Source organism: Theropithecus gelada, chromosome 12 (assembly GCF_003255815.1).
Source record: "Theropithecus gelada isolate Dixy chromosome 12, Tgel_1.0, whole genome shotgun sequence".
Taxonomy (NCBI): domain Eukaryota; kingdom Metazoa; phylum Chordata; class Mammalia; order Primates; family Cercopithecidae; genus Theropithecus; species Theropithecus gelada.
The window spans coordinates 95,822,616-95,843,424 of NC_037680.1; the positions used below are offsets into that span (position 1 = coordinate 95,822,616).

General features: G+C 52.6%; 3 protein-coding genes across 9 annotated transcripts in view; 1 reads left to right on the forward strand and 2 right to left on the reverse strand.

Moving 5' to 3' along the window:
- Window positions 1-6,006, reverse strand: part of SLC23A3 (solute carrier family 23 member 3) — a 22,659-nt gene extending 16,653 nt beyond the window's left edge. The window contains exons 1-8 of the mRNA XM_025403964.1: window positions 5,742-6,006; window positions 5,447-5,604; window positions 5,210-5,331; window positions 4,952-5,025; window positions 4,576-4,757; window positions 4,161-4,284; window positions 3,896-4,010; window positions 1,126-1,400 (exon numbers count right to left, since the gene is read on the reverse strand). Of these exons, the coding sequence (XP_025259749.1) occupies window positions 1,126-1,400; window positions 3,896-4,010; window positions 4,161-4,284; window positions 4,576-4,757; window positions 4,952-5,025; window positions 5,210-5,331; window positions 5,447-5,604; window positions 5,742-5,903 (1,212 nt within the window). The 5' untranslated portion in view covers window positions 5,904-6,006. The remainder of the gene's footprint in view (window positions 1-1,125; window positions 1,401-3,895; window positions 4,011-4,160; window positions 4,285-4,575; window positions 4,758-4,951; window positions 5,026-5,209; window positions 5,332-5,446; window positions 5,605-5,741) is intronic.
- Window positions 6,007-7,791: 1,785 nt separating this feature from the next.
- On the reverse strand, window positions 7,792-14,012 carry CNPPD1 (cyclin Pas1/PHO80 domain containing 1). Of its 3 annotated transcripts, none has more exons than XM_025404046.1 (9): window positions 13,990-14,012; window positions 12,619-12,706; window positions 12,081-12,189; window positions 11,452-11,533; window positions 10,861-10,981; window positions 10,651-10,779; window positions 10,032-10,093; window positions 9,243-9,360; window positions 7,792-9,021 (listed from the first exon to the last, which is right to left on the reverse strand). In XM_025404046.1, the coding sequence occupies exons 1-9, from the start codon at window positions 13,995-13,997 to the stop codon at window positions 8,479-8,481; spliced, it is 1,260 nt and encodes a 419-aa protein (XP_025259831.1). In that variant the 5' UTR covers window positions 13,998-14,012; the 3' UTR covers window positions 7,792-8,478. The 3 variants fall into 3 exon arrangements, with proteins under 3 accessions (XP_025259831.1, XP_025259832.1, XP_025259830.1); XM_025404047.1 differs by lacking the exon at window positions 13,990-14,012 and adding an exon at window positions 12,950-13,193; XM_025404045.1 differs by lacking the exon at window positions 13,990-14,012 and having other exon boundaries at window positions 10,651-10,981; window positions 12,619-12,838.
- On the forward strand, window positions 12,089-19,603 carry RETREG2 (reticulophagy regulator family member 2). 5 transcript variants are annotated; one of them, XM_025404041.1, is made up of 10 exons: window positions 13,245-14,510; window positions 14,814-14,920; window positions 15,628-15,658; window positions 16,006-16,141; window positions 16,555-16,639; window positions 16,946-17,089; window positions 17,253-17,347; window positions 17,523-17,658; window positions 17,898-18,193; window positions 18,299-19,603. In XM_025404041.1, the coding sequence occupies exons 1-10, from the start codon at window positions 13,996-13,998 to the stop codon at window positions 18,512-18,514; spliced, it is 1,761 nt and encodes a 586-aa protein (XP_025259826.1). In that variant the 5' UTR covers window positions 13,245-13,995; the 3' UTR covers window positions 18,515-19,603. The 5 variants fall into 5 exon arrangements, with proteins under 5 accessions (XP_025259828.1, XP_025259826.1, XP_025259825.1 ...); XM_025404043.1 differs by lacking the exon at window positions 13,245-14,510 and adding an exon at window positions 12,089-12,232 and having other exon boundaries at window positions 17,898-19,603; XM_025404040.1 differs by having other exon boundaries at window positions 17,898-19,603.
- Window positions 19,604-20,809: the final 1,206 nt, after the last annotated feature.

Consider the following 20,809-nt stretch of genomic DNA (forward strand, 5'->3'; position numbering starts at 1 on the left):
GCCCAGGCTGGAGCGCAGTGGCCAGATCTCAGCTCACTGCAAGCTCCGCCTCCTGGGTTCACGCCATTCTCCTGCCTCAGCCTCCCAAGTAGCTGGGACCACAGGCGCCCACCACCTCACCCGGCTAGTTTTTTGTCTTTTTTAGTAGAGACGGGGTTTCACCGTGTTAGCCAGGATGGTCTCCATCTCCTGACCTCGTGATCCACCCGTCTCGGCCTCCCAAAGTGCTGGGATTACAGGCTTGAGCCACCGCGCCTGGCCCTGGCCCACTTTTTTTTTTTTTTTTTTGAGACGCAGTCTCACTCTGTCCCCCAGGCTGGAGCGCAGTGGCCAGATCTCAGCTCACTGCAAGCTCCGCCTCCCGGGTTCACGCCATTCTCCTGGCTCAGCCTCCCAAGTAGCTGGGACTACAGGCGTCTGCCACCTCGCCCGGCTAGTTTTTTGTATTTTTTTAGTAGAGATGGGGTTTCACCGCGTTAGCCAGGATGGTCTCGATCTCCTGACCTCGTGATCCACCCGTCTCGGCCTCCCAAAGTGCTGGGATTACAGGCTTGAGCCACCGCACCTGGCCCTGGCCCAGGCTGGAGCGCAGTGGCCAGATCTCAGCTCACTGCAAGCTCTGCCTCCCGGGTTCACGCCAGTCTCCTGCCTCAGCCTCCCGAGTAGCTGGGACTACAGGCGTCTGCCACCTCGCCCGGCTAGTTTTTTGTATTTTTTTAGTAGAGATGGGGTTTCACCGTGTTAGCCAGGATGGTCTCGATCTCCTGACCTCATGATCTGCCCACCTCAGCCTCCCAAAGTGCTGGGATTACAGGCTTGAGCCACCGCGCCCGGCCACTTTTTTAAAAAGATACTTTTTGTCCTTCAACTGTCTGCGTCTCCCTCTATGAAGTCCCCAAGAGAGCAGAACTTTATGTGACTGGTTCTTTGCCCCAGCCGTGGTACTGTGCCTCACGCACAGGAGTTCCATGGTGATTCGTTCACTTCCCCACTCTCTTAGCCCAAAGTCTAATCTTAGGCACCTCCCCAAGTGAGACAGTTGATGTGAGGTGCTGGGCGCACCTGGCAATCAATCGGTGTAAGTTCTCTTCCTTCTCCTTCCCCTCTAGCTCCACCCCACCCCACCCCCATCCCAGGTCCACATACCTGGATAAGACCCACTTTGCCCACGTTGGGGAAGCTGGATGCAGTGCCCATGGGGCTTCCCAGCAGTCCGGCCAGCACACTGCCCAGCCCCTCCAGGCTCAGCCCTCGACTACAGGCATGTGGAGGTGGGGGAGGCAAATGCAGCAGCCGGCCGCACAGGGCATAGCAGCCCAGGGAACTGGTGGAGGCTGCCAAGGCCATGGAGATGCCTGCAGCCAGAGCTCTGGGCGTCAGCAAAGGCCAATTCCACTCACCTGGGGAGGGAAAAGGAGCCACTTTGGGGCCAGACTCAAGTCAGGAGTACCCCCTGCCTCCAACAGCCTGTGCCACAAGAATCCTAGATGCCTCAATGTCTTTGAAGATAATGTCTTGGGACAAAACTACTGAACTCTAAGGAGAAAGACCCATCCCTTTACCATGGTCTACAAGGTCCTCTTTGGTCTGGCCTTCCCTCTCTCTGCAGCCTCATCTCCCAGCACACTCTGCCTCACTTCCTTCACTCCTACCACACTGGCCTTGTTGTAGGCCTTTGTACATGCTGTGCTCCCAGCCACCACAGGACCTTTGCATATGCATATCCTGCAACTAGAATGCTCTTCCCTCCTGCCTTTGTCTAGTTAGCTCCTACTCATGTCTTCCATCTCAAATCAGTGGCCACATCCTAAAGAATATCTTTACTTAGGCCGGGCGTGGTGACTTATGCCTGCAACCCCAGCACTTTGGGAGGCTGAGGCGGGTGGATCACCTGAAGTCAGGAGTTTGTGACCAGCCTGGCCAACATGGTGAAACCCCATCTCTACTAAAAATACAAAATTAGCCGGGCATGGTGGTGCATGCCTGTAATCCCAGCCACTTGGGAAGTAGAAGCAGGAGAATCACTTGAACCTGGAAAGTGGAGGTTGCGGTGAGCCAATATCACACCATTGCACTCCAGCCTGGGTGACAAGAGTGAAACTCTATCTCAAAAAAAAAGAATATCTTTACTGACCTCCTGGATAAATTCAAATTCCCTATTATAAGTTTTTTGGTTTATTTGTTTGTTTTAAGACAGGTCCTTGCTCTGTTCCCCAGGCTGAAGTGCAGTGGTGCAATCATAGCTCACTGCAGCCTCAATCTCCTGGGCTCAAGCGATCCTCCCACCTCAGCCTCCCAAGTAGCTGGGACTAAAGGTGTGTGCCACTGTATCAGGCTATTTTTTTTTTTTTACTTTTAATAGAGACAAGGTCTCACTATGTTGCCCAGGCTGGTCTCTAACTCCTGAGCTCAAGCAATCCTCCCACCTCAGCCTCCCACAGTGCTGAAATTTCAGGTGTGAGCCATGGCGCCTGGCATTTTATTTTATTTTATTTTTATAAACAAGGTCTCAGTCTGTCGCCTGGGCTAGAATGCAGTGGTGCGATCATAGCACACTGCAGCCTCCAACTCCTGGGCTCAAGGGATCCTCCTGCCTCAGTCTCCTGAGTAGCTAGGCCTACAAGCATGTGCCACTAGGCCCAGATAATTTTTTTATGTTTTGTAGAGATGGAGTCTTGCTTTGTTACCCAGGCTGCTCTCGAAATCCTTGCCTCAAGCAGTCTTCCTGCTTCTGCCTCCCAAAATGCTGGGATTATAGGTGTGAGCCACTGTGCCTGGCCTTCATTATAAGCTCTTAGGACACAATGTATCTCCCTTTGGTTACAGTTCCCACAGTGGCAATTTTATATTTCTTTGGGTGACTCTTTAGTATCTATGTTCCCCAATAGACTATAAGCTCCCTGAAGGTAAGTGCTGTGTCTGTCATGGTCATCACTATGTCCCCTACCATGTGCCTAGCACATAATCAGCACTCAACAGATCCTTATTAAATTAAGGAAAAACCAGCCTGGACAACATGGTGAAATCCCATCTCTACAAAACAACACAAAAACTAGCCGGACATAGTGGTGCACATCTGTAATCCCAGCTACCTGTGGGGCTGAGGCACAAGGATAACCTGAGCCAAGGAGGTTGAGGCTGCAGTGAGCCATGTTTGCATCAATGCTCTCAGCCTGGGTGACACAGCAAGACCCTGTCTAAATAAATAAATAAATAAATAAATAAATAAATAGAAGAATGAGCAAATTTCACATACAACGCCTCAAAAGCAATCTTTATGCATAGGTTGCCAAGTCAAATGCCCATAGGGGCTGGTAACATAGATGTGTTCATTGGGTAAGGAGTATTGGTAGTGAATATCGGGGGTTACAGAAACAATAGATGTCTGTCTCCTAACACTGACCCAAAAAAAACACCTGCAGTGGGATGGGGCACAGTGGCTCATGCCTGTAATCCCAGCACTTAATCAAGCAGATCACTTGAGCCCAGGAGTCTGAGACCAGCCTGGGCAACATGTTGAAACCCTGTCTCTACAAAAAACAAACAAAAGTCGGCGTGGTGACACACACCTGTAGTCCCAGCTACTCTGGAGGCTTATGTGGGAGGATCACCTGAGCCTGGGAGGTTGAGGCTGCAGTGAGCCATGATCATGCCATGCACTCCAGCCTGTGTGACAGAGTGAGACCCTGTCTCAAACAAACAATAACAACAACAACAAAACACCTGCAGTGAGGGGCTAGCATTGTCTGTCTCTCAGACTGGTAATTTCTGTCTCCCGTATGTTTTGAAAAAACAGAGCATTTAACTCAGAAATAAAATCCATTAAGTTCTTTGAATTCAAATAAATAGATACCTTTATTTGAACAAGAGAATGGAGGACTAGGAGAAAACCTACCTGGGTGAGGCAGCCAAATCCACGGTGCCTTGGTGGGGGCAGACAGTTCCTGGGGGATAACACTGAACCCCAAAAAGGCAGAAACGATCCACACACAGGCCACGGGGATCAGCACCTGAGCAGCAAGACTGAGGAAAGAACTCCTCCCCCAGAACCTTCTGAGCCACCCTTGGAGGGTTAGACAGAAGCCAAAAGGTAGGGGATGGAGTGAGCACTCCAGGCCAGCCCTTCTGACCTCTACTGCCCTGCCCAGACCCACACATACCGAGAGGAGCCGGAAGGCAGGGAGAGGAGTGTGAGTTGATGAAGCTGAAGCTCGCCTCCAGGGGCACACATGAAACTGGCTGGAGCCCAGGTGCTGAGAACAGACCACCATGAGCAGGATAACCCTAAGAGAGAGAAGGTTTTAGGAGCAAGAGGCATTGGGTATCCTGAGGCACGGGAAATGAGGTGGGGGTAGGCAGAATACCATAAAAGCGGGGGGTGGTCCCAGAGAAGGAAACTCCCATGGAAGGAATAGGAAGTCACCTTAGGGGACAGCAGAAAACAGTGTGAAAGTCAAGGAGACCAGATGAATCAAGGGAAAGTCTGAATCTGGTAGGACCAGCAGCTCTGCCCTCCCCTAGTCCTCCCATACACCCCCACTGGGCACCATCCCATGCCTCTCAGGACTCACGTACAGCAAGGCCAACCCCCAGTGAGCGGAGCAGAACTGGGCTACCTCCCTGTGGGCAGAAAGCCCTGCCACAACCAGGCTGGGAGCCAGCACCAGGGGCCCACAGTGGGGGAACACGCGGCCAGGACTCCCCAACAGCCCCATCGTGCCCTGCAGCAGCCCAGATACCACCACTGCCCCGGACACCTGGTAGAAGAGAGGAGAGGTTGGAGAGAAAATATTCTGTTCAATCAAACTGGCCTCAGCCTGGTCTTCCTAATTCTAGATATGGGTTCCTCCCCCAACTCCTTTCCAGGAGCATCTCAGTCTCTGCATAATGGAAACAAGAGCTCCCCGAAGCCTGGCACCACCCTTATCCCTTCTCACCTCTAGACACCCACCTCCTGGAGAGAAGTGTTCCAGTGCCGCAGGCCATGGCAGCTAGGTCCCCTACACAGGTGCATCATGAGGGAGGCTAGGAAAAGTTTGGGGCACGGAGAAAAGAGAGATGAATGGGATGGAGACCCATTGCTCTACAGTAACACTCCTGGCACAAGTCCAAGCGCCCTACAGTGCCTCACAGTCTTACCACTGCCCAATCTCAATCCTGCACCCACCTACACCTGCACGCTCAGATGATAACCCAGCCCCACCCTTACCCCTTGCCCTTGTTCTGTGCTCACAGTTTCCAGGTGTCTGGATGGCCAGAGGTAGCTTCTGGCTGGTCAGCACCAGAGCAGAGATAAGGAACTCTAAGGATGGAGCCTGGACAAGAGGCAGCCTGTAGGAACAGCAGCCCCAGCAGGTCTGGAAATATGTGGCAGCCAACAAGGCTCCCCCAAACCTCTCCCACCCTTCAGGACTCTGCCCCCTCTCTCCAGGGAGGTTCCTCTCACCTGCTGCCCATCCAAGTTTGCAGGATGGTAGACACGCCACATGAAAAGAAGCTGGAGGCCAGGAGCTGAGAAGGGGAGTAAGAGAGTCCTCCTGGGGAGAGACTGCAAAGCAGGAGCAGGTGGGAGACACAGAGCAGAGAAGCCATGACCAAGACATGCTGCAGGTGGAGGAATGGGGAGGGCAGTCTTCAGAGAAGTGGAAATACCTGCAATACTTCCAGAGGCTTTCACATCTACACCTACTTCCCCACACACACCATCAGGCAGCACCAACTCCTGCACCTCTGCCTCCTACCTGCAGAGCTAGAAGACAGCTGAGGCCCCAGGGCAGAGATCCACACAGAGGGTCCCAAGAGTGGGTGGAGGGATTCTGGGGAGCAGGTGGAGGCAGGGGAGCCAGGGCATCCTGGGAGCCCACTGATTGGAGTTGGTTGGGATTGAGGGGTGATCGGCTCATGCTGCCCTGTCTTTCGCTTTGTCTTGGCTGCCCAGGACCAGAGTTAAGTAGAAAGTAAGAGGTCAGAGTTTGGGTGAAGCCTGGGGTGGGGAGAAGGTGGGGAGAGGGTGGGAGTGTCAATGAAGCGGAGCAAAGGTATAAGGAATTTGGGGCAGGGCACCGCCTTTTCACCTTTGCCCAGCTGTTGTGCAAATTCCATCAGCCATTAACTGGGGAGCTGAGTTCTGGGGCCCTCCTCCAAGAATCTTCTTCCAGATTTCCTGTCCCTAGACCAGGCTGTAGAAAGTAGGATAGGAGGGGTGGGGAGGAGAGGAGCTCTTCAAAATAATCTGGGGAAATTTTGCAGACTTTATTCCCTCCCATTTAAAACCATCACTATTTGATCCACAGTCCTAACCCCTTGCAGTACCAAGGCCCCTGGACTACTTCAAAATGAAACTTGTGGGGTGAGTGTGGTGGCTCATGCCTGTAATCCCAACACTTTGGGAGGCCACACTGGGTGTATCACTTGAGGTCAGGAGTTCAAGACCAGCCTGGCAACATGGTAAAACCATCTCTACTAAAAATACAAAACTTAGCTGGATGTGGTGGCACATGCCTGTAATCCCACCTACTCGGGAGGCTGAGGCACGAGAATTGCTTGAACCCAGAAGGCAGAGGTCGCAGTGAGCTGAGACCACACCACTGCACTCCAGCCTGGGTGACAGAAGGAGACTGTGTCAATAAAAAAAGAAAACAATAAACTTGCGGATAATATATCCTACATCACATGTGACAACCACAACTACCTGAAATGTGCTCACTGTAAAGAATAAAATTTATAGTAACATGTGTTTCATTATGTGAAGGCTTAAGCACAACTAAACCAGAAGACAATAAAGTATAATGAAGTAGTCCAATCCCACACCCTATGAGAAATCGCTGTGGTTGCAACAGCTGCAATGCCAGCTGATATTGGTGCTTTATTGGTGACTCTGATGTTGTAACCCGATTTTCCAAAATGCAAAGAAACTCTTGGTTAAACGGTACCAAGCAAAACAAAGTCATTTTAATTTACAAGGGAATGAATTCCTAGCAAACTGAGTGTTTTCAGAATGCTACAAACACTTTTACATGTGCAAAGATCGTTCTAGGCTCAGATAAATAGGGTTTTCATATACATAAAGCTAGTCATTCAAAAGTTGTCTTGGGAATTCTTCACAGCAAGGGAGGTCCGAGCATTTCAGGATGTCTAGCGTCCCGCCCAGGTTGATGAAATGCCAGTAGCATTCCCTCGAATCCTTTTGACAATGAAAAAATGGCCCATAAATTTCCAAAATGCTCCCGAGGGGGCAGAACCACCTCTTCCAAGGATCCTCAGCAGTCCCAAATACCCTCAGCCAAGCTGCCCAGATTGTTTTCCTTCTTCCAGTGACGACCCAGCCTTGGAGTTCTTCAAGTTCTTGGAATTGTTAAGCACCATGTGACCATCACCATGTGTCAGACCAGTTAGGAGGTCAGGAGAGAGAAGCGTCCTGGTGGCTTGCCTTCAGGAGCTCACAAGGCTCTGCTGGATACAACGCCTGGCCACTCTCCACGAGATGTGCTTCGGGATCCACAAGGAGAGTGCTCACCCAGAAAAAGTGACAGACGGCCAACTCAGGCACAGGACAGTCACCCTGTGTGTCCCATGGCACCCCAAGTTGAGCAGTACTAAGGGCCCAGGGTCCTAGGAGCAGGAACAAAGTTGGAAATGGGAGGCTATGCCTATCAAACGATAGGAAAGTCCTAAGATGAGGCTGAGAAAAGAGTTTGTGAGATGACAGGATCAGGAAGCAGGGAGGCTTGGATGGCAGATACAGGGAGGAAAGATCTTCAAGGGCTGCCGCCGAAGGAAAAGTCCAGGCCATGCAACTGAAACTGTTTATTGAAACCTCAGTTCTACAAAAGCGTGAAAAACCCTGATACAAAGCAGTGGCCAGAGAGGCCTGGGAAGAGAACACCCGGGAGAGGAACCAGAAGAGAAGGGAACCTAGGAGCAGGACACTAAGAGAAGACTGGATGACAAAAGGTCAGGGTTGAAGGTCCCAGCAGTCCTTGGCTCCATTAGACTAAAGCTAAGGAATGGGAGTGAAAAGATTCCCTGCCTCACCCAGCAGCTCCCACCTGACCCCATCAGTCCCTGGCCCTTCTGCTTCAGGGACATCACACGGGCCCATGCCAACATATCCTTTCTCCTCTCACCCCACTTCCCTTATCTTCCACCTATACCCTTCCATCCTAGAGAACTCAAAAGTAAAAGTCCAGAAAATCCCAGGTAGGCAGAGAGGGGCTTCTCCTGTGTCCATCTGGGACATGTCCCTGGTCACCAAGCAGAAGTTCTCCCTGGCGCCATCACTGTCCTGGCCAAGCAGCCAGCCACTGAGATCTAGGAGTGACCTTCAGTCCTTCTGCCCCACCACCCCATAAGCTCCCACCCAGGAGGACAGGGGACCTGCCAAGGACCCAGAGAGGCAGACAGGTTCTAAATCAAGCTTTGCTCCTCCAGGTTCTCGGAAACTCCCAAACCCTCTTCATGCATTCCTCGCAGCCCTACCTAGCCTGGGAAAATGAAAGACTTGAGGCGAGCCAGCTCCATGACACTGAAAAGGGAACATTGCTGAGGCTGAGGAAGTGACGGGGGCACCGGGCTCCAAGGCCAGTGGGGAGCCAGGCCATAGGTATGGTACCAGGGGCTGGACAGCACAGTGGGGACTGTATGGTTGGGGTGGTGGCAGGCATGGCAGGTTGGGGAGTCTCTCTGGAGCTTCTGGCAAAGGTGGCAGTTATGAAGAAGAGTGGGAGGGGCAGGGGGGTCTGGGGGAGGCAATGGTGGAGGAGTCAGTGAGGCCAGAAGACTGCCCCAGAGTGACCGCAGCCCTGTGCTGCCTTTCAGGCAGCTGGAGACATTAGCGGGAGACGGCAGGCATTGTGGCACAGAAGGTATGCAGGGCTCCAGGAGGCAATGGGAGGTCAGTCCAAGGTCAGGCGGCCCAGGTGTAGGGGTGCAGGACAGCCCCAAGGACTGATGTATTACGGCCACCGATGCCACAGCCAGGGCCACACTGCTCACATATGCCACAGCTAACAGGCAGGACAGCTGCAGGAGAGGAGGCAAAAAAGAAGGATTCTGTCTTTAACACATTCACCCCTTGTCTCTAGAAACTTGTGTTCCAGCTGGAGGTCTCTATAGCCATTTATACCCCACTCTGCCCATCTATTCCCAACCCCATATCCTGGGCCTTTCAGCAATCACTTCACACCATCCCACCCTACACACCGGCTTGCTCAAGCTCCCTATCCTTCCGAGCCTCTCCTCACCTTTACCAGCCGCTGGCAGAGGGAGCCCAGGGCCAACTGCCAGGTTGGCTGCTCCAGCAGCACACACAGGTCTGTGTAGGTATACCAGCCCCGCCGCTGTCCCTGCTGCTCAGCCACACTGGGGGAAGTGGAGAATGACAGAGTATGCAACTGTCCTACAGTCAGCCTAGTGGCATCCTCATACCACTCAGGACTCACCAGGAAACACTGGGAAGCTTGTTAAATCCAGATTCCTAGGCTATCTGCTGATCAGAAACTAAGGGTGAGACCAAGACCTATATCTTATTTTTATTTATTTACTTTGTTAAGACAGGATCTTGCTGTCTTCCAGGCTGGAGTGCAGTAGTGCAATCATAGCTCACTGCAGACTTGACGTCCTGGACTCAAGTGATCCTCTCATCTCAGCCTCCTGAGTAGCTGGGATTATGGGTGTACACCACTACAACTGGCTAATATTTTTTTCTGGTAGGGTCAGGCGTCTTCCTATATTGCCCAGCCTGGTCTTGAACTCCTGGACTCAAGCAATCCTCCTGCCTCGCCCTCCCAGAGTGCTAGGATTACAGACCTAACTACGATACCCACCCAAGACATGTATTTTAAATAAGCTGCTTCTCACCTTCCCCAAGGTGATGAAGAAGAGGACAGACAGGTCTGAGAACCACTATCTTGGCAATTTTCTTTCTTGTCTCCTCCCTCCCCCAGTTACAGAGACTCTCATCTCTAGCTCCTATGGCTGAGGCCTCAGTCCCCAAATCCCTCGAGCCCTTCCTCCCAACTCCGAGAACCTACCAGCTCTCCAACCAGCTCAGCACCTCAAAAATCTCCCGAGGGTCAGTGTAGAGATGCCAATCCTGTGAGTAAGGAGAGAGGACATCAAACCAGACTTGGATGAACCACAGTCATTTAATAATAAGAGCCATAGCAAGAACTACAACCGCCACTATGGCTAATGCATATTTGGCACTTACCATGTGCCAGATACTGTCTCAAAAGCTTTTATACATTAATTCATTGAATCACCACCTGCCTGGTTTCACATTATACCCTCCACTAAGGAAGAAGGGAGAAAATGACCCTGAGAATGGTCCGTGCCCACAAGGAGCTAAACATCTAGGGGGAGAGAAAGTATGGACACAAATACTCAGAACCCAATAGGATAAACTCTGACTCAGAGTGTACCCTGTGGGGCCCTGGAGGAATAGAGGTGAGGAAATGTTCCGCTCCTGGTCTCACTGCTCTAGGAATCTCCAAAACCTGTGGTTAGTACTGAAGAGATAAAATAACACAAAAGCACAAGAGGACAGAAAGAGAAATGACAAACCAACAGAAGACTGAGAGAGAACAAAGGACTAAAGGATGATTAAAGATGGGCCAGGGAAACTGAGCAAGAGAGAGAACAGCTACTCACCATGGCACTCAGGAAGCCCCTCTCCAGGGCATTGAGAGTGGGCACGGCCACACCCCCAGCAGCTCCCCATTCATCATTGAAGACCTCCTCCTCCTCCCCTTCATCATAGAGGTACTTACTGGCCACCATCTGCAGAGGAACCAGAAGTGGTGGAGCAGAATTCACAGCAGGCTCCTGGCTCTCTAGAGAGACGGGGAGGGGGTATCTTACCATGGAGATCAGGAACAAGTCAGAGGATGACACGTGCTGCAGGTAGTCTGGGTTTCGGTGGCGGAGCCGTTCAATGTACACCAGAGCCAGCATCATAGCACATGGGGAGATGCATGCCTCCCTGGGTGGTAGAAAGGATCACTAATTAAACCCAAGGGTCCTTCAGCTCTTGCAAGTCTTATGATGCTTGCTCCTGTTATCTTTGGGGAAAAAAAACTATTCTTGGCTGGGCACGGTGGCTCATGCCTATAATCCCAGCAATTTGGAAAACCAAGGTGGGTGGATCATTTGAGGCCAGGAGTTCGACACCAGCCTGGCCAACATGGTGAAACCCCATCTCTACTAAAAATACAAAAATTAGCCAAGGGCGGTGGCATGTGCCTGTAGTCCCAGCTACTGGGGAGGTTGTGGCACAAGAATCACTGGAACCCAGGAGGTGGAGGTTGCGGTGAGCCGAGGTTGTGCCACTGCACTCCAGCCTGGGTGACAGAGCGAGACTATCTCAAAAAGAGAGAAAAGAAAAGAAAGACAAATGATTCCCCTTTCTCTAGGGCCCAAACACTCTCATCCTATCCTCAATTCCAGGCTCACCGGGACACGTGAGCTACGTATTTCTTCTGGAGTCGGCGAATAGGGCTGGGGGCTGCCTTCTGGAGCAGTTCCACAGCAATGTCTGCAAGGGACAGAAGGAAGGCCGAGTGAGCAAACAAGCACCCATCCACAACACACCAGTCCCCACTGCTAGCAGAAGAGCCAGATCTGTATTTTCTGAGGCCTTGGGGACAGGACCATAGTAACAAAATAGAGATCAAATTCTCCCACACTGAGACAAAAAGCCCATTCCAAGTTTGAATTTCGGCTCATTCTAACAGGAAAGCATATTGCTCTGTCACGTGAAACTATCCAGATTTGTCTACCGCTGCTGTTCATCTGTGAACATGCCTTGTTTATTTGGGAAACGTATGATGGATGTCCTTGGAAAATTAAATTTTCAATACATAAATCAAGAGTGATTTATATAGACATATGTGGCAGCAATGTTTTTTATTCATTTGGGCTAATAAGAATGAGAAATGCAAACTGCCCTCTTGAACCAAGTACCAACAAGCTAGCAATGAAGAGACAGTGCAGCTACGGGGCAAACCTCGAGTCATTTTAGTGGCTGATGACAACCCCATTTTCATGCTTCTCACTTGTCCAGTCACAAAACACTGCCTAACCTGCCACCGGGCTGGAGAGCTCCTCCAGGCTACAGTCAGCTTCCCAGTCCCAGCCATAGTAGAGCCTCCTTCGGATCCGGGCACTCAGCTTCTGGTGTCCTGGGAGGAACTGAAACAGGGCAGGGGCAGCGGAGGGTGAAGGGCAGGGAAAGGTATGATGCAGCTCCTGGCTCTGGGCTGGAAGGCGGTGCGGGGGACAGTCCGGCCTCGCTTGCCAGGGGGCCCGTGCCTTACCCAGACCGGCGTTCTGTCAATCGTTTGCCAAAGGCAGCCTGGTCCACCGAGGGAGGAATACCCTCACCCCCATCGAGGGCTCCCTGGGAGAAGTTCTCCGAGAAGGGCCCTCGTGTGGCCACCCCTACCCCCATTCCTATACTCCGCGACTCTCCCTCCGGGCCCAAGCGGCCGCGGCCTCGAGGAGGCACTGCTCGAGCAGCTGCCGCCCAACCCCGGCACAGCAGTCAGGAGAGCTCGCGGCGCCGCTCGGGCCCGGAGGGGCGCGCCGGGAGGCTGGGGAAGGGGCGGGCCGCCCACTCACCGTGAAGTCCTGGAAGCCGGCGAGGGAGAAGGTGCCTTCTTCGTCCAGCAGGAGCCCGGTCAGGTCCATCGCACCGCCAGTCGCCGCCCTGCGAAGGTGAACGGAAGGAAACGAGTTGTAGGGGGCTCGCGGAGCTGTCTTTGCCCGCCTGTCCACCTGCCCGCCTGCCTCCCGGGGCTGGCCGCCGCCCTCGCCCTCGCAGCTCCCTCCCCGGACAGCGGAAGGCGGGGCCCGGGCTGGCGGGCGCCTCTTCCTGTTCCGCCCCGGGCTTGGCGCGGTGCGAGGCCCTAGGCCAGGGAAGCGAGGCGTCGAGCAGCCGGGCTGCGCTCACCTCGCGGAGCAAAAGAGACCCGGCTGCGAGGCGCGTACTCCGCCTGTGCCGCGTCCGCCCGGCGTTTACAAGCCGCTGGGGTGCCGCCCGCAAGTCAGCGCCTGGCACTTCCTGCCTCCAGTCTAGCCCAGCCTCCTGCGCCGACCCGCGGACAGGAGCCGGACTCGAACTCCTGGTCTCTCCGAACGTGACCAAGTCCCAGAGCTGAGCCCCAGGCGCCCCTGAGAAATGGGAACACTTCCTAGGGGAGCACGCCGCACTGAGGATGAACAAGCCAGTAGGACCTTTCCGTAGCAATGGAGAAGTTAATGTGAATAAAACGAAACGCACAACAGGAAGCTGTTCCTAGTTGCTTTTTAGAAGGAGAGATTATACACACTCAGCAATGCATATGAAAATCGTCTGAAAGGATACACGACATTTAGCAGTGGGTGAACTATGAAAAGGAAGAGAAACTCAGGGTTTTTTGTTTTTTGTTTTTTTTTTTGTAGTGTAATTTGAACTTTTAAACCTAAGGCTACTGCGGAAATTGTGATATTAAGCGAATGTAAGGCCTCAAAAACGTGTCAACACGTCCACCCAAAAGTAAACTGCACCCACCCAAGGTTTTGTTTTTAAACCCATCTCCCGCCTCCGATCTCATGATTGAGTAGGCCGAGGTGGGAAGGACCTCCGGTATGTGGAAGTGGGAACGTTTAAGGAGATAGGAAATCAACAACTTTTCTGAGTAGATGAAGCTGTTTTCGAGTCTGTCGAGTCACGCGCTGGTGTGTTTGTTTGCCCACTGAGGGGAGGGAACTGGGAGGGCCAGTGCCATGAGGGTTGAGTAATGGGACGGCCACCGCCCTTCCCGAGCAGAAGCAGATCCTACTGGGATACTGGGAGTCTGGAAGCCCACTTCCTGCTCCACACCGTGGATACCGGGGCAGCACCACACTCCCTAGCCACCCTGCCCACTGTGGGATAAGAAAACGGGCTCGACTGCCCAGACCCGGACCCGGACTTGGACCCCGGGTGACTTCGGCAACCAGAAAACGAACCTGTGCATGCGAAGGGTCAGCGGCCGCCGAGTCAGCGGCAGCTGCCAGTGCGCACGCGCGGGCCGCCCTATCCGGGCGGTTAGGCCGCGTCACGTGACGGGCTCAGCGCTCCGCCGTCACGTGACGCCCGTCCGCAGCTTCTGCCGTCCTCCGCGGCGCCCCCTTCCGCCTGACGCGCCCCCGGCGGCGGCCGCGCAGCCCTGGCTCCTCGCGGGCTCGGGCGGCGGCTGCGGCGGGGCTATGGCGAGCGGCGGTGGCGGGGGTAACACCGGCGCGGGTGCGGGGCCGGGGATGGGCCTGAGCCTCGGCCTGGGTCTGGGTCTGAGCCTAGGCATGAGTGAGGCCACCAGCGAGGCAGAGGAGGAGGCGGCCACGGCCGAGGCGGTGGGACGCTTGGCCACGACGCTGTGGCAGCGGCTCCGCGGCTGGGAGGCGGTGCTGGCGGCGGCGCAGCGGTTGCTGGTGTGGGAGAAGCCGCTGCACAGCCTGGTCACGGCTGCCGCGCTCAACGGCCTCTTCTGGTAACGGCCGCGGAGGAGGGGGCGGGGCCGGGATGAGCGGGAGAGCTTGGGAGGGAGGGGTCGAGAGCACCATTCCCCTTTCTGGGTTATCACTTGGCCTGGGGGGCATGACCCGTACCCAGTTTTTGCAGGCTGACATCCGCTTAGATTTCTTCCGTCTCTGAGTCGTGAGTCGCGAGTCGCGACTCGCGAGTCAGGCCTGGAGGTGCCATTCCCCCATCAGTAGGCGCCTTTCCACCTTCTGAGATGGATACATGAGTCTCTCTCACCCATTCACTGCTGAGGTGCCTGTCTCTCCTTAAGGTTGCTGTCTTCCTCGTCCCTCCGGCCCTTTTTCCTACTCAGCGTCTCACTTTTGGCCTATTTTCTGCTGGATCTCTGGCAGCCTCGCTTTCTCCCTGACGTGTCAGGTGAGTGTTTCTTCATTCGGTAAGCACCCATTGGGCACTTGCTTGGTGCCTGATTCCGCTGGGTGGAGTTAAATGGTGAGGGGAACGTACAGCAGGCCACCTGCCTCCCAGGCATAGCCCACTTCCTTTTTGTAGGGAATTCCCTAAAATGAAAATTGCCCCTTTCCCAAATTAATGCTACTGTAGGTGCAGTGGTTAAGATGGTGAAGTCTGCAGCCATATTGCCTGGGTTCCATTCCCTGCTCTGCCACCTACCATGTCTGTGACCTTGTAAAAGTAGCTCAATCTCTGTTTGCCTCAATTTCCTTATCTGTAAAACACGGATGATAGATTTTACTTCATAGAGAGGTGAGAAGAGGATTAATGAGTTAATACACATCCTATGCTTATGATAGTACTTTACATGTAAGCTGTATAAATAGAACGTCAGTGTTGTTTTTCTTGTTATCCATATAATTTGCTTAATAGGTGACAGGCTGTGTGTGAGTTGCTTGGGAGATAAGCATGAGTAAAATGTAGTTCTCATGTTGGAGAAGATTAATGTCTAAAGAAGGAGACAGAGGCAAACAAAAACATGTAACAGCTCCCCCATTGCTATCTGAAGAAAGTGCTCTGGGGCTGCAGAGGAGGGACAGCTATTTCTGCCTTGGGAAGTGTCTCCCAGGGCCCCTATCACTCAATAATTTGTCCCTCTCCGCTCTCTCTAGCATCATCCCCAGAGGAGCCACACTCTGACAGGTGAGTACAGGCCACCTCTTGAAGACAAATGCCCACATCCTGTCCTGCTTGCCGGTGCCGGTGTCACCAAGGAGCAGGGCAGTGCCCCAGCATTGTGAATGAACTGGTAACAAGCCATGGGTTTTTCATGGTCCTAGGCACCTGTGTAGGTGGTTTTGTGCCTGCTCCTTTTGGGGCAGAGGGTTGGGTCCTCCTGGCTTTGCTTCCTAAGACCAGGACAGCCTCCTTTTGAGAGGTGGGGTTGTTTACTTTTTTAGACTAAAGATATCATTGGCATTCTCAGAGGGATTTAAGTGTCTAGGAATCTGGTATCTGAGGCCTCCAGGGGTTATGTCATGTCTCCCCAGTGAGGGTGCGGGGTCAGGCGCCCGGCCGCACCTGCTGAGTGTGCCCGAGTTGTGCAGATACCTGGCTGAGAGCTGGCTCACCTTCCAGATTCACCTGCAGGAGCTGCTGCAGTACAAGAGGCAGAATCCAGCTCAGGTAACCTCCCCTACATCATATAACAGTTCACTACACTGAAGGGGTATAGAGGTGGCGGGGAATGGGAGTGGAGCGATGTAAATTCCCGGGTTGAAGACCCTGAAAGAAGAGGCCTGGGCGCCTTTTTGAGGCAACATTCACAGCTAGTCCCTCGTGCAGGAGGCAGTCTCACCTCAGGAAATAAACTTCTGATAGCCTGACGCTTTTCTCCTGACAAGTGTGAATTATAGGTGGTGGGTACTATCTATTGGCAGCTTCCTGAATTGGTGGTCTTGAGTATCCTCTTAAGCAAACTGGACCACCCCATTCCTCGAGGACATACCTATCCTACCAGCTGAGCAGTAGTTTTTTACCCAGCTGAGCGGGGCGCATATCTCAGTGTGCTGTTCTTAGACTTGTGCTCTTCTCTGCAGTTCTGTGTTCGAGTCTGCTCTGGCTGTGCTGTGTTGGCTGTGCTGGGACACTATGTTCCAGGGATTATGATTTCCTACATTGTCTGTGAGTAGGGTCTGTCCCTGCCCTATTTAAAGCCCTCTCCTTTCTTCTTTCCTTGGACTGACCCAGAGGAAAGACTATGGTCTCTGCTCAGTTTCTGATTTGTGGAGATCTCCAGGGATGCTTTAGTATTAGTAACTGTGGAAGACTTAACCTGGGGAGGAGGGCAGTGGATGTGGCAAGAAGAGGTTGGCACTGACTTGGGAAAGGACCTTGCCTACCTTCAGCACTTCAGTTTAGGGACCAGCTGAATGGGGGCTCTTAGGAAATTGACGTAGGGAGCTCTTAGTTGACATTCTTAACCCATAGTGTTGAGTATCCTGCTGTGGCCCCTGGTGGTTTATCATGAGCTGATCCAGAGGATGTACACTCGCCTGGAGCCCCTGCTCATGCAGCTGGACTACAGCATGAAGGCAGAAGCCAATGCCCTGCATCACAAACACGACAAGAGGAGTAAGGGGCTGCCCTAATCCAGGAGGGTGAAAGAGCGGGAGGGCCTTGGTTTGGGGCTCATGCGATGCCCTGGAATTCAGATCTTCTCCAGTTCTTTAACTGTATTTGTCTCCCCTCCCATCATTCATGCTTGGTCACTGCTCTACTACTCTTGCTTTTCTAGAGCGGCAAGGGAAGAATGCACCCCCAGGAGGTGATGAGCCACTGGCAGAGACAGAGAGCGAAAGCGAGGCAGAGCTGGCTGGCTTCTCCCCAGTGGTGAGGTCCAGGGAAGACGGGGTGTCAAACAGAAAGCCAGAGGAAAAATATTTCTGCTTTGGAGCTGCCACCTCCAAAGGATGTGGAAGCCAGAGGTTTTGGGAGAGGGGATGCTCCTGATAAATTGGTTCTCTTAGCCCCTCACGTGTCGTGTTCATCCTGGTTCTCCTGCCAGGTGGATGTGAAGAAAACAGCATTGGCCTTGGCCATTACAGACTCAGAGCTGTCAGATGAGGAGGCTTCTATCTTGGAGAGTGGTGGCTTCTCCGTATCCCGGGCCACAACTCCGCAGCTGACTGATGTCTCCGAGGGTACGGGTAGCCCTTTGTTGCCCTGCTGCACCCCCCCACAATCTTTGTGTTACCTACCATGGGTACTTGCTGTGCTCTTTGGCCCACTGACTCTAATTCTACTCAGCTCCTAAAAGACCTTAACACCTAGGGCTTGGCCCAGCTTTCCATGTCTTGAATTCTCATCCTTAAACTCATTGGCTGTTGTGGCTAATCAGAGCAGCAGCAGGCCCATCCTTAATTCTTTGTTCTCTGCACAGATTTGGACCAGCAGAGCCTGCCAAGTGAACCAGAGGAGACCCTAAGCCGGGACCTAGGGGAGGGAGAGGAGGCAGAGCTGGCCCCTCCCGAAGACCTACTGGGCCGTCCTCAAGCCTTGTCAAGGCAAGCCCTGGACTCAGAGGAAGAGGAAGAAGATGTGGCAGCTAAGGAAACCTTGCTTCGGCTCTCATCCCCCCTCCACTTTGTGAACACGCACTTCAATGGGGCAGGGTCCCCCCCAGATGGAGTGAAATGCTCCCCTGGAGGACCAGTGGAGACACTGAGCCCCGAGACAGTGAGTGGTGGCCTCACTGCTCTGCCCAGCACCCTGTCACCCCCACTTTGCCTTGCTGGAAGTGACCCGGCCCCCTCCCCTTCCATTCTCCCACCTATTCCCCAGGACTCACCCCAGCCCCTGCCTGCCCCTGAGGAAGAAGAGGCACTCACCACTGAGGACTTTGAGTTGCTGGATCAGGGGGAGCTGGAGCAGCTGAATGCAGAGCTGGGCTTGGAGCCAGAGACACCTCCAAAACCCCCTGATGCTCCACCCCTGGGGCCCGACACCCATTCTCTGGTACAGTCAGACCAAGAAGCTCAGGCCGTGGCAGAGCCATGAGCCACTGGGGAAGGAGCTGCAGGCACAGTAGGGCTTCCTGGCTAGGAGTGTTGCTGTTTCCTCCTTTGCCTACCACTCTGGGGAGGGGCAGTGCGTGGGGAAGCTGGCTGTCGGATGGTAGCCATTCCACCCTCTGCCTGCCTGCCTGCTTGCTGTCCTGGGGGCATGGTGCAGTACCTGTGCCTAGGATTGGTTTTAAATTTGTAAATAATTTTCCATTTGGGTTAGTGGATGTGAACAGGGCTAGGGAAGTCCTTCCCACAGCCTGTGCTTGCCTCCCTGCCTCATCTCTATTCTCATTCCACTATGCCCCAAGCCCTGGTGGTCTGGCCCTTTCTTTTTCCTCCTATCCTCAGGGACCTGTGCTGCTGTGCCCTCATGTCCCACTTGGTTGTTTAGTTAAGGCACTTTATAATTTTTCTCTCTTGTGTTCCTTTCTGCTTTATTTCCCTGCTGTGTCCTGTCCTTAGCAGCTCAACCCCATCCTTTGCCAGCTCCTCCTATCCCATGGGCACTGGCCAAGCTTTAGGGAGGCTCCTGGTCTGGGAAGTAAAAAGTAAACGTGGGGCAGTGGGTCAGGCCAGTAGTTACACTGTTAAGTCACTATAGTCTGTGTAACCTTCACTGCATCCTTGCCCCATTCAGCCCGGCCTTTCATGATGCAGGAGAGCAGGGATCCCACAGTACATGCGCCAGCACTGGAGTTGGTGAGCATGCGCTCTGTCTTGAGATGAGGAGCTTCCTTACTGCTCCTCTGGGTGATCCAAGTGTAGTGGGACCCCCTGCTAGGGTCAGGAAGTGGACAGTAACATCTGTGCAGGTGTTGACTTGAAAAATAAAGTGTTGATTGGCTAGAACTGCTGCCTCCCTGACTGTGAGCTGCCTTCCACCCCCTGCACTGCACTGCGTTCTCTCCTCACCCTTACCTGCTTCACCCTAGTCTGTTCTGGCTGTTTATTACCTTGTTGCAAAACACGGCAGAAGCAAGGATTACCTTGACAACCCTAGCTTCTCCTTAGCCATCTTCCCTGACAGTGTGATCTGTTTAGTGAGATTTAGCATGTGTGAATAAAGTGTATGCAGGAGGAAGTTGCCTTGTCTTCCCAATCTGTAGAAATTTGGGACCATAACAATTATGTTTTACCATGTGGCCTACAACCTTAACACTGTTTTCTTAAGAAGTCTTCACCCATCTACGTGCTAACAACTCAGCCCAGATTTGTCTACGCTGGGGAAGCCAAACAAGCAATAGAGGACCTTTACAAACTGTGTTAGAAATGAGTTGGAGCCAAGGAACACTGAAGAAATAGTATCTTAACAGTTACTGAGTCTATTGTATGTGCTTGGCTCTGCCCTGAGTAATTTATAGGTATTAAGATTTTTGCTCACAGCTCAGATATGTACTATTATTAACTTCATTTTATAGACAGGTTGTTTCCTGAAGGCCACAGCTACCAGTAAATTGTGGAGCCAGAACCCAAACCCAAGCAATTTTGGCTTCAGCAAATGCATCAAACAGCGCCTGTCCATTAATAGGGCACAGATAGCAAGATGCACAAGGATGTGGGAACTATAGAGAACCAATCTGATAACCTTGGCTTAACAGAGTGGACATGGCAAGCCTTCCTCTGCACAGAACTGAGCAGATGGCCTCCTTTATGAGTTCATGTTCTCCACCTTCAGCTGGAGGTACCATATGGCAATGCTACCTGTTTTTCTGCTGGAGGTACCATATGGTAATGTTACCTGTCTTTCTGAGGTTGACTTTTATGCCATGTCTTTCCTAAGTGTGTAAGAATTTTTCTGTTTGCTTCACATTTGACTGAGAATCATTCCAGGGTTTGACTGAGCCCCTGTCCTGTGTCACTGAAGGAACTCGAACTTTTCCATCATTTAGAGATTTCAGAGGGGAATGGGAAAACAGTTCTAATCAATAAGCAAGCAATTCAAGAAAAAGAATTAATCAGGCAATGGCTGCCACATGTCCTATCTTTAATCCATTTTCTTACTAAGATTGGACATTGACAATAGAACCAGAAGCTTGTAGCTGGATCAGAATATTCTCCAGAGGCCTGGAGTCTGATGAAGGTCTATTCTTTTTTGTTTGTGTTTTGAGATGGAGTCTTGTTCTGTGGCCAGGCTAGAGTACAATGGCGCAATCTTGGCTCACTGCAACCTCCGCCTCCCAGGTTCAAAAAATTCTGCCTCAGCCAGCCAAATAGCTGGGATTACAGGTGCGTGCCACAATGCCTGGCTATTTTTTGTATTTTTAGTAGAGGCAGGGTTTCAATATGT

Bases quoted from the DNA above. Each gene is read 5' to 3' on its own strand.
- RETREG2 (XM_025404040.1), top strand. From the start codon at position 13,996: ATGCGAAGGGTCAGCGGCCGCCGAGTCAGCGGCAGCTGCCAGTGCGCA. The intron at 17,348-17,522 runs GTGAGGTCCAGG...TTCTCCTGCCAG, and splicing joins TGGCTGGCTTCTCCCCAGTG to GTGGATGTGAAGAAAACAGC. The intron at 17,659-17,897 runs GTACGGGTAGCC...TTCTCTGCACAG, and splicing joins GCTGACTGATGTCTCCGAGG to ATTTGGACCAGCAGAGCCTG.
- CNPPD1 (XM_025404045.1), bottom strand. From the start codon at position 12,687: ATGGACCTGACCGGGCTCCTGCTGGACGAAGAAGGCACCTTCTCCCTC. The intron at 11,534-12,080 runs GTTAGGCAGTGT...TGTCCCTTGCAG, and splicing joins GCTCTCCAGCCCGGTGGCAG to ACATTGCTGTGGAACTGCTC. The intron at 10,982-11,451 runs GTGAGCCTGGAA...TCTACCACCCAG, and splicing joins TACGTAGCTCACGTGTCCCG to GGAGGCATGCATCTCCCCAT.